We start from the raw sequence: 16,156 nt of genomic DNA on the forward strand, positions 1-16,156 counted from the left end.
TTCCGATTGTTCAGTCACCTTCCAGACTTAAAGATGCATTGTCCTTCATAAACAAATCTTAAGAATCTCTTTTTAATGTTTGCAAAATGTTGTGTTTTTGCGATGGTTTACCGAAACCGTTATGGAGGATGCTCACATTTTGATAAAAACACGTAACTTCCAAATTACTAATGAAAGTTCACACAAGCTGTTTGAAATCCGATTTCCGGAATTTTTTTCAGAGTTTAATTTTACGTTATTCTCCTGCATTTCCGGTTGTCAGACAAACGTCAACAAGAAAAGAAAATCGCAAGTGGATTTGCATGTATTATATAATTCCATGTACGTATGTTATCAGTTGTTATAGGTAATTATATTTCATTGTAAATACAAAGTTTGTGTTCTTTTTGAGGATAAGTTTTCGATAAAATGTCTTGGAATTTCCAAAATGAGAATCCCCATCATGGTTCGCTCAGCCTCATGCTGGTCTGAATGACTGTTGATCATCAACATACGGTTACATTTATTTGACAGTTTGAACGAAACAAAATAAGGTTTTATTAATATCAGAAATGTTAGCTTACGCATACAAAACTATATTTGCCATCCTGAATGACCGTGTCATGTCGATTTGTATCCTATATAAGACTAGACATATCCATCTTTAAGACGTATTGCCAAGTGCAATGGCCGCACCATTAGGTGAAAACAGGTTATTCAGAAAACATGAATAGAAACATTTTCACACAAAAATAGTTATTCACTGACGTTAATAGAGGATAACAAAATGGGAAAATGTTGGCAAAGTGAAATGTGTCGTTTTCATTATACCCCTAGCCTTGTCCCATAATCTTGTCTGTTAATCTGTCTGTATATACTCTAGTCAAAATCACCAAAGTATGAAAAATATTGATTCTTAATTAAGATACGTTTTTCCGCCGCCAGTGACACCTTCTTATTGTTCATAATCTTTAACTTAAGATCCAACAAAAAGAACAATGTAAGGTATATAATTATGTCATTTTTAAGTTGTTGTGATTGTATATTTCTGAAGGTCTATAATATATGTTCTTTTCTGAGATTAGGTCTTGAAATGTTTACATTTATGTATGGGTATATTGGCCAAATCTAGTGACACTAATTGATAAACCACCCCTGCATCAATTAAGAGAGCTGATCAACTGTGAAAAAGTCATTTTGACAATCTGCCTTTATAGTAGACTAAAAACAAATTAAACGCATGGATAATAGTGAAAATGTCTCGTTATTTTCTTGTCCTTGTGCTTTTATCACATATATTTCCCGTTGCCTGATATGTTTTCTTTTGTTTTACATTTTGTAGAAATGTTGGCATAAAAATAAAATGATTAACTGATAAATTGCTTAATCTCTCTTCCCCTAATGTTACTTTTTATTTTAGATTTTAAAGGACAGCTAGTTAGCACACAGAGAATGTGACAGCAAGAAGAATGAATTGGGCTGTGTCTGCCTCTGGGTACTTGTACTTGATATCAAACAACATCAAACAGAGAACCAGAATAAAAACAGACCCATACTAGGTAAAGTTTCTCCTTTTAAATCTTGTTCTGTAAGTAGGATGGACTTCCACAAAGACTGACAAAAGGAATTAATTACCTTAACCGATACTCATGATTACAGGGACAAATTTGTCAAAACTCTCCAATGGCTCCTTCTGATTAAATAAAAGATGTAAGACCTAGAATTTACATGACCAGTGGCCATGATGAGGGTGTCATCAGCATTAATTTGTACTTTTTAATTTGCATTTACATTGGTCCAATTTAACTGAATCACACCGTAAACATCTCAACATATCTAAAATTTGCATAATGTATATATATCATCAAGATTTTATGGTCCAGGGATTCTGTTGGAAACTGCACTTTATAGTTTTTGCATCAGATCATTTTCTTTGGAAGTAAGTTCCATCTTTAGCTCACCTGCTCGAAGGCCAAGTGAGCTTATGCCATGGTGCATTGTCAGACAAGTGTCATTATTTTCCTGTAAACAACTCTTTCTCAATAATCTTAATCAAGAGGCTTATAAAGACCCTGATATTGGGCCTGTAGCATGCTAGGATAAAGGACTATCAAGATTAAAATGAATGGCCTTGACTTACAATCAAGGTAACCTGGTCCAATGTGTTGCTTTTTTTGTTTTTTGATTTTTTTTTATGAAGGCCTCATATTGAAATGAAGAGGCATTCAACTTAGTATCCACATACATACATTTGAAGTTGCATCCAAAGATGCTATAGGTCTATTGATTCTCTTGTTTATGATTGTGTTCTTTTTCCTTCTTTTCAGGACAGCATTGTTTGTGGTAACATTTACCCGATCAACATGTTGGATAGACAGATCTTTACAGATAGTCATGCCAAGTCCATCCTCACAACCATGAACAACCTTCGCAAGGTTAACAAGTTATGTGATGTCATACTGCGTGTGGAGGGTCGAGACTTTCCCGGACATCGCATTGTGTTGGCAGCATGTAGTGATTACTTCTGTGCTATGTTCACCAATGAGGTTAATTAATTTTATACTAGCATTATTCTGAACTTTTTTTATAAAACGTACGCTTCTGAATATTTCATAATCATGCTGAATATTGAAAGAGTCAGAATTAACCTTTGTATAGATGAAGAGATCTATTTGTCAAAACATTAGAAAGAAAGCTTAGTGACCCGAGTAATGGTCAGTGAATTAAAGCCAAGACTCATCTGTCTTATTCCATATCATATTTACGTTAACTTCTGACATGAATATGTTTTGTTGATTAATTCTAGCTCAAGGCATGAATGTATTGATGTCATGCACACATTTTGACAAGGAGTCTTAAACAACTATCTAAAAATCACATTTCACTTTTAAGCAATTTCAGTTCAATAACATGTACTTGGATTGATACCAGAGTCTCTAGATCTACAACTAGTGTACATGTATCCGATCAGTACTTTTTATAATTGTGTAGATGTCGGAGAAGGACAAACAGATCATTGAGTTGCATGAGATCTCCAGCAGTGTGATGGAAGTGTTGTTGGACTTTGTTTACACTGAGACAGTCAACGTGAGTGTTGAGAATGTCCAGGAACTACTGCCAGCTGCCTGTCTCCTACAACTTACAGGTATGATTCCTACGGTTTACAGGTATGTCACCTATAATTTACAGGTATGATTCCTACGGTTTACAGGTATGTCACCTATAACTTTAGGTATCATTCCTACGGTTTACAAGTATGTCACCTACAACTTACAGGTATGATTCCTATGGTTTACAAGTATGTCACCTACAACTTACAGGTATGTCACCTACAACTTACAGGTATGATTCCTACAACTTACAGGTATGTCACCTACAACTTACAGGTATGATTCCTACAACTTACAGGTATGATTCCTACGGTTTACAGGTATGTCACCTACAACTTACAGGTATGATTCCTACGGTTTACAAGTATGTCACCTACAACTTACAGGTATGATTCCTACAACTTACAGGTATGATTTCTACAACTTACAGGTATGTCACCTACAACTTACAGGTATGATTCCTACAGTTTACAGGTATGTCACCTACAACTTACTGGTATGATTCCTACGGTTTACAAGTATGTCACCTACAACTTACAGGTATGATTCCTACAACTTACAGGTATGATTCCTACAACTTACAGGTATGATTCCTACGGTTTACAAGTATGTCACCTACAACTTACAGGTATGATTCCTACGGTTTACAAGTATGTCACCTACAACTTACAGGTATGATTCCTACAACTTACAGGTATGATTCCTACAACTTACAGGTATGATTCCTACGGTTTACAAGTATGTCACCTACAACTTACAGGTATGATTCCTACAACTTACAGGTATGTCATCACCTACAACTTACAGGTATGATTTCTACAACTTACAGGTATGTCATCACCTACAACTTACAGGTATGATTCCTACAGTTTACAGGTATGTCACCTACAACTTACTGGTATGTCTCTTACAACTTACTGGTTCGTCTCCTGCAACCTACAGGTATGATAGAGAAATGTTGGGATCATATTTATCATGCTTGATATAACTGTACCTCTCATTTCAGTTGAAGTTTGTTATCAATCTCGGGGCAGTTCGTGATGAATCTTTCTAAGATTTCGTAGGTTTCCTTTGGTCCCTACTTGTGCATGCTAGATTTTGAGACTGGTTAAGAAAACAAACAATGCTCAAAATGCAGCTATCTTGGATTTTTAGGTCATCTGACCCGAAGGGTCAGGATGACCTATAGTCATCATGTTTCGTCCGTCGTCGTGCGCCGTCCGCCGTGCGCCGTGCGTAAACTTTTCACATTTCAAACTTCTTCTCAAGTTCCACCAGTGGGATTGAGCTGAAACTTGCCTGAAATGATGCTGGGATGGTCCCAACCAAGTGTTGTTATTTTTCGGGTCAGTCTGAAATCCAAGATGGCCGCCACAGCCGCCATTTTGAAAACACATTTGAAACTTCTTCTCAAGTTCCACCAGTGCTATTGAGCTGAAACTTGCCTGAAATGATCCTGAGATGATCCCGACCAAGTGTTGTTATTTTTCAGGTCGGTCAGATATTCAAGATGGCCGCCATGGCAACCATCTTGAAAAACACATTTTAAACTTCTTCTCCAGTTCCACTGGTGCCATTGAGTTGGAAATTGTTGAGGATGTTAAGGAGGGAGAGCCAACAAAGTGTTATTATTTTTCGGCTTCGTAAAAACTTTGACATGGCAGCCATGTCGGCCATTTTGTAACATGATTGCGCAATCACGGTTCTTCTGAACAACACCTATTTGAAACTTCTTCTCAAATTCCACCAGTGGGATTCAGTTCTTACTTACCAAAAATGATCCTGAGATGGTCCTGACCAAGTGTTGTTATTTTTCAGGTCAGTCAGAAATCCAAGATGGCCGCCATGGCAACCATCTTGAAAAACACATTTTAAACTTCTTCTCCAGTTCCACTGGTGCGATTGAGCTGGAAGTTGGTGAGGATGTTAAGGAGGGAGAGTCAACAAAGTGTTGTTATTTTTTGGCTTTGTAAAAACTTTGACATGGCAGCCACGTCGGCCATTTTGTAACATGATTGCGCAATCATGGTTCTTCTGAACTACACCTATTTGAAACTTCTTCTCAAATTCCGCTGATGGGATTCAGTTCTTACTTACCAAAAATGATCCTGAGATGGTCCTGACCAAGAGTTGCTATTTTTCAGGTCAGTCAGTAATCCAAGATGGCCGCCATGGCAACCATCTAGAAAAACACATTTTAAACTTTTTCTCCAGTTCCAATGGTGCAATTGAGCTGGAAACTGGTGAGGATGTTAAGGAAAGATAGTCACCAAAGTGTTGTTATTTTTTGGCTTTGTAAAAACTTTGACATGGCAGCCACGTCGGCCATTTTGTAACATGATTGCGCAATCATAGTTCTTCTGAACAACACCTATTTGAAACTTCTCAAATTCCGCCGATGGGATTCAGTTCTTACTTACCAAAAATGATCCTGAGATGGTCCTGACCACGTGTTGTTATTTTTCAGGTCAGTCAGTAATCCAAGATGGCCACCATGGCAACCATCTTGAAAAACACATTTTAATTTTTTTCTCCAGTTTCAATGGTGCAATTGAGCTGGAAATTGGTGAGGATGTTAAGGAAAGATAGTCAACAAAGTGTTGTTATTTTTCGGCATCGTTAAAACTTTGACATGGCAGCTAAGGTGGCCATTTTGTAACATGATTACGCAATCATGGTTTTCCTGAACTATTTGAAACTTCTTCTCAAATTCCACCAGGGAGATTCAGCTCTAACATACCAAAAATGATCTTTAGATGATCCTGGCCAAGTGTTGTTATTTATGGGTCAGTCAGAAATCCAAGATGGCCGCCATGGCAACCATCTTGAAAAACACATTTTTAACTTCTTCTCCAGTTCCACTGGTGCGATTGAGCTTGAAATTGGTGAGGATGTTAAGGAAGCAGAGCCAACAAAGTGTTGTTATTTTTTCGGCCTTGTAAAAACTTTGACATGGCAGCAGCAATGGCGGCCATTTTGTAACATGATTGCGCAATCATGGTTTTCCTGAACAACACCTATTTCAAACTTCTTCTCAAATTCCACCGGTGGGATTCAGCTCTAACTTACCAGAAATTATCCTTAGATGGTCCAGACCAAGTGTTGTTATTTATTGGGTCGGTCAGAAATCCATGATGGCCACCATGGCCAACAGTGCCACTATATACTTGCTACAGAGAATACATACTACAATAATATAAGGGTTTTAATTTAGAGTCAGATGACCGTTAAGGCCCCTGGGCCTCTTGTTACACTTGAAATTTGTTTTTGCTATTTTTCAGGAAGTTCTTCTAGGATCTTTCTTGAGACTTTATAAACATAAAGGTTCATCTTGTTACAAAATGATTGATATGAGATAAAAAGAAAAGAAAGAAAAAGTAGAGATAAGATCAGTCTTATATGGAGCCAATAAAAATCACTCAATGGTGGGCAACAGGATCCCTATGAGATCAGTTGTTTTAAGGGCACTGGAAATAATTGTTTTGAATTTCAAATTTTAAGACAAGGTCTCATGCCTATAGACAGTAAAAGAGAACTGCCCAGTGTTTTAATTTCTCTATTTGTTTACTATATTGTATGTAGGAGTAAAACAAGCATGCTGCTCGTTCCTTGAGAAACAACTGGACTGTACAAATTGTCTGGGAATCAAAGTATTTGCCGAACAACATTCCTGTGAGTTGTTGCTTGCTGCTGCTGAGTCTTTTGGTCTCAAACATTTTGAAGAGGTTCTCATGCAGGAGGAGTACAGAAACCTTCCTCTGGAACAAGTAAAATCGCTCATCAAGAGTGATGAGCTACAGGTGAGTTGTCCATTTGTATATCAAATGTGAGTTGCAAAAGTGGCAATAAAAATCTATAAACTGGTATTATGGATATTGTTTCTTGTCATTAAAATAACACTTGATGTTTTTTTTGTGATCTGTGATGATTTCATGCAATTGTTTTACATGTAAGAAAATCCAAAAAGGAATTTCCCCAAATATTTTGGTTCCCAAATCTGGTTTGAAATAATAAAAGTTATGGTTTCACCTGCAAATCTATGTTTTTTCTCTGGATATGTTTGTTATCCTCCAAATCAACATCACTTTTATCAATTAAATTCAAAATTGTTGTATGATTAATTTTTAAAAAATGAGTTAGCTCAGATCTTTTAACTTGAAAATTGGCATTATAATAAAGGTGAACTCTGAAGAGCCAGTGTTCAGTGCAGTAATGACGTGGGTAAAATATGACTCAGAGAAGCGTAAGGAGTATCTGGCCCAGCTGCTGCAGCATGTCAGATTGGCCATGTTGTCAGCAAGGTTTATCACTGATGTTGTAGACGATGAGGTAGGTATAATCATAGGATGTGTATTGATGCCTCAGTAAAATAACTTGTTAGAAATATATACTATTGTACCATGCAGAAACCTTTGTATTATTGTTAGAGGATGTAAATTCAAGTAGATAAATTTGATAAGGGGCCATAACTCCTCAGACCTGAGGACTATAGCCACATTTATATTGTATTGTTTTGTATTACCAGTGAATCTGAAGCAGATCACTTATCTTTCTGCATTACAAATTAGAAATTGTTTTAATTGATGATTTTATCATGGAATTTTGATGCTTAAAAAGCATACTGGGTATTGCTAATGCAATACATGTCCCCTACCAGCCCCCGCTTAAAATCGTAACAATGAATGTCTGTCTTTAATTTTTTTTAGTAAGATTTTTAAAAGGCCTACTGTTCAGTCATGAATTCGGTTTAATTTTTAAATTTTTTGTATGTAGCTTTTTAAAGCTTAATTTTCTGGTTAACGGTTATTTTCTTCTTTTTTTTTCATTGAATTTTTATCTGTACCATGATTATTTATTTGTCTTCTACCAGTAAAACCGAGGGGACCATAGAGTTCCTGTCCATCCGTCTTGTACATGTGTACATAACACCAAACTTTGTCAAGTTCAAGGTCAAGTTTTTTATCAGTTCTCTAGTGGCTTCATTCTTTGAGGAATTTTTATCAAACATCACAAAATGATAAAGGACCATATATTTTGGAAAAGTTTGAGTTTCAGGGTTTTTGGGTAAAATTCACTGTTCCTATTTTAAGAGGGGCTGGTAAGGGACATGTATTGCATTTGCAATACCTGGTATGCTTTTTTTAGCATCAAAACTACCGATATGGTCTGTTTGGATTTTCAATTTACAATGTAGCTAGTTAAACGTTCAGACAGGCAAATCACGTAACTGTGATGCTCATTTGCTCTGATAATGGGGCATGATAAAGTATAAAGTAAGGTATCATTTTCAGTTTCGAAGTTCAGAATTAATTCATTTACCTGTTACATGTATGTTACTAATTGTACGAAATATGGTCATTAAATACTTTCAGCCACTGATAAAACGATGTCATGAATGCAGAGATCTATTGGATGAGGCTAAGAAGTTTCACCTACGACCTGACCTACGGTCTACGATGGTTGGGCCAAGAATGAAATCAAGAATTGGTGTGTTATAAATCTATGTTAGCCAGAGAGTATTTCAATGTAGAAATTAGATTAAGTTAAACTAACTTAAAAGATGCTTGGATGAATGGCTTCTTGGTTTTTACAAATAAATGACCTTGACTTACTTCCAAGGTCACAGAAGTCAAATGTGCTAAAATCATCAAATTATTTTGTCATGTACTTGATGTAAACAAAAAGAAAGTGATTAAGCTTGAGTCCACATTGTTGGCCTAAATCAGCTTTCAACATCACATGAATCAAACTTGATGAAGAGACAGGTGTACCCTAGATTTAATTGTTACAGGAACTGATGACATTCTGGTGGTGATGGGAGGGTTCGGGTCTCATCAGAACATGGTGGAGGTGGTGGAACAATACGACCCAAAGTGTGGCGAGTGGAAACGCCTCCCGGTAAGTCACCTCCTAAATCATGGACATCGGTGTAAGTTGGTGAATATTTGGATAGTGTGAAATTGTATGCTACAAAAATGCAAAGCTCTAGATTTGACTGACTTATGGATACATGATCATGGACATACATGCATATTGTATAATTTGTATATTGTATAGTCATATATTGATAGAATTTTTTTTTAATGCATGATTATTGATATCACCTTCGTAAATAAGCTTTCAGAAAACTGTTGTTTTTTATCTCACCAGGAAATCATTGCTTTTCATGTGTCACCTTTTTGTAGAATCTGACGAAGAGACGGCGATATGTTGCTGCTGCTTCTTTAGCAGGGAAGGTGTATGTCATTGGCGGGTACGATGGACAGTCACGCCTCAACACTGTTGAATGTTTAGACATATCAGCAGATGACCCGGTTTGGCAGACTATTGCCCCCATGTCACATAGGAGGGGACTGGCAGGGGTTTGTGTATACAAAGGTAAGTGATATTATCAATATAATAATTATTTATATATAATATGTACAGGACAGGGGTGGGGGTTACGTCAGATGGTTAATTATAACCATTAAAACTTGTAAGTAGCACATCTGTCAATTAATTGATGTTTTCTGTCTTCAGCCAATAAATAAATGTCAATATATTACATGTGCTTTCCTTGTCTGGACAGTGTGACTGCTGAATTAAACACGGTGTTTTAAAACAACAGTGGTTTGTATACCTTTTTTTTGAATCCTGAAGACAACTCAGCAGTATTTCCTGAGATACAGGATATAAGTTGATTGTACATTCCAATTTTTGCATTCCTCATAACATTTTATATCAGATCCATGAATCTAATCCCAGTCCTCTTAGTTTAAGGCGAGTACGTTACCACTGGGACATCCAACCAAAGTTTGATGTGAGAGAATGCATAACACTTCAGTTTTGGATGGGCAAACCTTTTTGGTTTAAACCTAGAAAAAAATATTGGATTGGGTTTGAATTAAAACTAATATGTTTTGAACATTACAGGTGAGATCTATGTGTGTGGTGGTTTTGATGGGTTTACACGCCACACAAGTATGGAGTGTTACAACCCCCACACCAACCAGTGGCACATCCTGAGTGGCATGGCTGTCGGACGGGAGGGGGCAGGGCTGGTGGTGGCTGGCGACAAGATCTATGGTATTGGTGGTTATGACGGAGTTAATCTACTGGACTCAGCAGAGGTCTATGATCCTGTAAAGGAGGAATGGTCTAACATAGCACCGATGTCCACCAGGCGATCAGGTCAGTCACACCTCACTGAAATACTTCATAGAAATAGAAGTGTAACGTAATACTCTATATCACAAGACTTTTATTAGGTCATCTGAGACTAAGTCTGAAGTGACCTATTTTTTAATTGACTTTTTCCATTGCTGTGCATCGTGCACTGTGCACCCATTTCCCACTTAAAATTTTCTACTTTTTCTCAGAAACACCTGAACCAATTTCAATAAAACTTTTGAAAAAACTTTTCATGGCCAAAGGTCAACCAAAATTGTGAATTAAATGGTCCCAACCCCCAAGGGACTGATCAGAGGGCGGGGCCAAAATGGGTCAAATTGAGTGAAATTTCAAAAATCTTCTTCTCAAGACCCAAATAAGGTAAAATAAAAATACTCTTCATTGATGAAAGGGTCTTAAGGTGCTTTACCAAATGGTGAGTTTCATGACTCTGGGGTCTCACATTTGCCCCTTGGGAGGGGGTAAACTTTACTATAGTTTATATGTTAGGGGAAATTACATTATTGACTATCATTTGTTGAATTTCTTATTGAATTAATTTTAGATTGCTTTGCATTAGCAGGTTGGGATGACAGTTTGATGGTATGCACATATATGCCTGACTGACCCCCAGGGCCTATGGGTGGGGTCAAAAATTGTCAGATTGAGTGAAATACTTCAAAATATCTCTTCATTGATGAAAAATAAATAGAAGAAAACTAGATCACCTGATAGTTGACGAAACTGACCTTGTGTTGTGTTACAGGAGCAGGGGTAGCAGTGGTCAATGACCTTGTGTATGTATGTGGTGGATATGATGGCACTGACCACCTGGCCAGTGTAGAGAGCTACAACATACACACTGGCCAATGGACAGCAGTCACACACATGATCGTCCCCCGGTGTTATGTGGGGGCATGTGTACTAAGGGGGAAGTTATTTGTTGTAGCAGGGTAAGTGGATTTCTCACTGCTCCAGCTGTCTGATAAAAATTGTTAAAGAAATACCTCTCTGAATGAAGAAATAATAGGCATGTTTGATAGATTAGATATAAATGTGAAGATTTTTTAGGATATCTTTTAATTTTCTAATTGAAATATGTTTTAAACCTTTTTAAGATAAGCTTGTTTCTGTTATTTGTCAGCTATGACGGTAACACCCTGTTTCTGTTTTTTGTCAGCTATGACGGTAACACCTTGTTTCTGTTTTTTGTCAGCTATGACGGTAACACCTTGTTGAATACTGTAGAGAGTTACGACCCAACCACTGGTAAGTGGGAACTATTAGACAGTGCCATGAAGACTCAGAGATGTGATGCCGGTGTGACAGTGGCTCGTAAGTTATGACACAGGTTTCCTGGCGGGTCCACGGTGATGTTGGAACAGCTGTCTCGTCACTCGCTGGATATACACTTGCCAGTAGACACAAACCTCGACACACTCGGTGCCCTGTAGACATTGTACTCGCCTGTTAAACTTCTATACACTCAACTCCTGGTTATGTCAGTCTAATTGAATGTAAGATCCACAGTATCAACTTTAAGACTAAAAGTATGCTACAAAACCAGTCAAGTCAAGTCTACATTCCCGACTATTGGACTACATGTATATATATACAAAAGTCACTCACTCTTGTCAAGTCAGCAGAATGTGCCCAGTCTGCAGAATTGATTTATGGACTATGAACATGTATGCCACACAACCAGTTATGACAAATCCACATGACTATGATCCGCTGAATCAACTGATGTACCCTTTATACGAGTGTCCTAAGTGTGAGAATAAAACAATGAAGCAGTTACAAGTAATATTGATAGGTCCACAAGTATAGAATCTGTGGAATCAACAGATAGAGCATGAACTAGGGGTGTCCAAGGAAAGCTTGTTAAAACATTGGAGTGCAAATGTTTCATTAAATGGCTTCCTGTTATAGATAATATTGGTTTAAATGTTTGAAATGACTCCATGATCCTTATGTTTGGCAATTTGATGATTACTTACCTATAACGTCAATGTATCTATTTTAAATGTCAGTCTTGCCTTTGGATTAAAATGTTACAGTGTGCTGGAGTAAGTTAGTGAGATGTTTGCTAACTAATTTATAGGTACCTTGATGTATGGTGTGCTAATTTTCAATTACTGTATATATATATACATGTCATATGCATACAAGTTTAGATAAGCAATATATTTATGGGGCATTATACAAGTTTAGATAGGGAATATACTTTTGGACATACATACAAGTTTAGATAGGGGAATATACTTATAGGGTATACATACAAGTTTAGATAGGGAATATACTTATAGGGCATACATACAAGTTTAGATAGGGGATAATATACTCATAGGGCCTACATACAAGTTTAGATAGGGGAATATACTTATAGGGCCTACATACAAGTTTAGATAGGGAATATACTTATAGGGCCTACATACAAGTTTAGATAGGGAATATACTTATAGGGCCTACATACAAGTTTAGATAGGGAATATACTTATAGGGCCTACATACAAGTTTAGATAGGGAATAGGGCCTACATAGATATATATTATAGGGCCTACATACAAGTTTAGATAGGGGAATATACTTATAGGGTATACATACAAGTTTAGATAGGGAATATACTTATAGGGTATACATACAAGTTTAGATAGGGAATATACTTATAGGGCCTACATACAAGTTTAGATAGGGAATATACTTATAGGGCCTACATACAAGTTTAGATAGGGGAATATACTTATAGGGCCTACATATAAGTTTAGATAGGGAATATACTTATAGGGCCTACATACAAGTTTAGATAGGGAATATACTTATAGAGCATACATACAAGTTTAGAAATGGGATAATATACTTATAGTCTAAGAGCTTACATACAAGTTTAGAAAGGGGATAATATACTTATAGGGCCTACATACAAGTTTAGAAATGGGATAATATACTTATAGAGCATACATACAAGTTTAGACAGGGGATGTACTTACAGGATGGGGAGCTGAAATTTTCAGAATGGGGAGCTGACTAAATATATGTGGCTTTGTACATGAAGCCAATAATTTACACACCTAGGTGTTTATTGGATTACGGTATCTGGAATCTTTAATGTACGTACACACAACTACCTGTAATGATTAGGTGGTGTATTAGCTCATCATGATCAGTACACTTAATTTTGTTGTAAGGACTGTTGTATCGGTGATGATGTCTTTCCATATTTATTTGACATTAAGCTCATGCCTTGTAATAAGCCCGCCGAAATCAACAGAAGGTTAGTTAATGAATATACTAACAAATGTTTTTCCATTGTCTTGCAATAAGCCGGACCCTATCTGTGACATAGAGTTTATGTATTGGTCACCTGGAATCATCAAACAATTAAACACTTGTTAGATTGTACTTATTGTCAATATAAATGCAATCTGGGTGACGTAGGAATAAATTGGTTTTCGTTAAGGTGCTATGAATATTGATCTGTCACCAACATTAAATTTATATTAACAATCAGTATGATCCAACAAGTGTTTAATGGCGGTATTAATTTTACATTTACTTATAATAACATGTTTAACTCTTTTCTTCCTTAGTAAATACATGTTTTATTTTCACCCATTTCCCCGTACAAATGTTCATATGAAAGAATAACATCTTTAAATCAGCTTAATTTCTGTGATTGATTCACAAGCAATCTGACACATAGTGAGTACATAGCGCCAAAATGATGTCATCTCAATCAGAATCCTTGCTGTGTTTGATTCATCTGTAGTGTACTGCACAGCTTTTCTGTGGCGTTTATCGAAATGATCATGACATCACAATCATATAATGTGACCTAGACTTCATCTATGTGTGCTGAGCTGCAGCCCAGATTAACATTAGGGAAATGGGAAAAAGGTCATTATAGCGGGATTAAAATGGTTGTCGCCAGTGATAACCTTTATTATAACAGACTAATATGTCTTTTAACTTTTGAAGATACTTTGAATGGGTTTCTCATGTACAATGACCTACTTTTGTTTATTTTGTGACCAGTTTTATCATGGAACATTTCCATTTACTCTTTATAAACAATTCCAAAATAAGAATCATACCATGGGAACAAGCTACATGTATTACAGATGTTTTATATATCTTCATGTGTGTATAGGTATTGTAATTATGAAGTACATTGGTGTAAAGTTAAAACATATGTACATGTATATAAAGTTGTTATAACCTTTGATTTCAGAAGTACATTTGTGTAAAATTGATTTAGAACTTTTGATTGAAGTATATGTGTGTTGAATATTACATTTTGAAGCACATAATTGTGGGTATAGTAAATGTTATAGCTTTTGATTTGAAGTACATTTAGTCATAATTTTTTAAGTACATGTTCATAAAGTTTTAACTTTTGAAGTACATGTTTCAAAGTTTTGTTATTTATGTTATTTGATTCATGAACTATTATTAGAATGAAGGTTGTATGATTAACGTAAATCTCTGTTGTTAGGTGTATTTAGCTGTTCAAGCTAAGGCAGGCATCTTGGCTTGAATACATTATATCTAATAAAGCATTCTAGTGCTAAATATGGTTTCTAAATATTAAAGGGGTACACCCTAGTCAGACCTAAGATTCAACATTATTCGTTTTGGTCTTAAGAAAGCTATTCAGAGAACCATGGGGTCACATGAAGATGTTATATGTAAATTCTCTAAAAATTAGATATAGTAATCAATTGTTGTTTATTAATCAAAATACATTTTTGCAGTATTATGGCATTGTTGGTAATTTTTATTATTTGATATCATCATGTCAAACCTTATTTATTTGTTTCCTATTATAGGGTTTTGTTATGTTAGTAGACAAGTTGTTTGATAGGACATTAATAAGAAACTTAGTAGAGAAAAACCTGCTTAGAAACCACATGTAGTTAAAGACGACCTGTAGTTAGAGACCACCTGTAGTTAGAGACGACCTGTAGTTAGAGACCACCTGTAGGTAGAGACCACCTGTAGGTAGAGACCACCTGTAGTTAGAGACCACCTGTAGGTAGAGACCACCTGTAGTTAGAGACCACCTGTAGTTAGAGACCACCTGTAGGTAGAGACCACCTGTAGTTAGAGACGACCTGTAGTTAGAGACCACCTGTAGGTAGAGACGACCTGTAGTTAGAGACCACCTGTAGTTAGAGACGACCTGTAGGTAGAGACCACCTGTAGTTAGAGACGACCTGTAGTTAGAGACCACCTGTAGTTAGAGACCACCTGTAGGTAGAGGCCACCTGTATTTAAAGACCACATGTAGTTAGAGACGACCTGTAGGTAGAGACCACCTGTAGTTAGAGACCACCTGTAGTTAGAGACCACCTGTAGTTAGAGACCACCTGTAGTTAGAGACCACCTGTAGTTAGAGACCATCTGTAGTTAGAGGCTGAATCATATAACACCTACTGTATTTCTATTTTAATTTATTTTCGATTAAGATTTTTGTTGGTACATTAGATGTTCTATTAAAATATGTTATACTGCCACCTTGCAGAGTGAAATCTCATGTAATGTGAGAAATCGTGGATATGCGCATTTCAGCTGCATAGTCCAATAGCATGTTTTTGTGGCTGTTATGATTGAGTGTCATGTGTATGTACTGATGTTCAGCAATGTCGAGCGTTGTCAGCACCTGGATGGGTGACCATTCCATTATACCCTGGTGCATGTTACATTTGATGGCAGTGAACTGATCTGGTATCCTGTAGGGTGCCCTCATGGATAGCATGGAGAAGCACAATGTTCCTGAGGCTAATTAGTGACAAGGGGTCTAGTCATCAGGTGGCAGAGCTATAACAACAAGAGAGATAGTTGTGTGTGCTGAGGATGCCAGGTTGGACCCATAAGAGCTTCGAGACAAAGCTCATCGTCAAAGGGGTTAATGTGAC

General features: G+C 36.6%; 1 protein-coding gene across 2 annotated transcripts; it reads left to right on the plus strand.

The window, feature by feature from the left end:
- Positions 1-249: 249 nt before the first annotated feature.
- LOC117331741 (kelch-like protein 12) lies at positions 250-12,763 on the plus strand. 2 transcript variants are annotated; one of them, XM_033890609.1, is made up of 12 exons: positions 250-346; positions 1,400-1,538; positions 2,307-2,525; positions 2,971-3,124; positions 6,672-6,889; positions 7,269-7,418; positions 8,462-8,576; positions 8,881-8,987; positions 9,275-9,467; positions 10,002-10,259; positions 11,005-11,191; positions 11,455-12,763. In XM_033890609.1, exons 3-12 carry the CDS (start codon positions 2,343-2,345, stop codon positions 11,582-11,584), a joined length of 1,695 nt encoding a protein of 564 aa, XP_033746500.1. In that variant the 5' UTR covers positions 250-346; positions 1,400-1,538; positions 2,307-2,342; the 3' UTR covers positions 11,585-12,763. The 2 variants fall into 2 exon arrangements, with proteins under 2 accessions (XP_033746500.1, XP_033746499.1); XM_033890608.1 differs by having other exon boundaries at positions 252-321.
- Positions 12,764-16,156: the final 3,393 nt, after the last annotated feature.

Source organism: Pecten maximus, chromosome 7 (genome assembly GCF_902652985.1).
Source record: "Pecten maximus chromosome 7, xPecMax1.1, whole genome shotgun sequence".
NCBI lineage: Eukaryota > Metazoa > Mollusca > Bivalvia > Pectinida > Pectinidae > Pecten > Pecten maximus.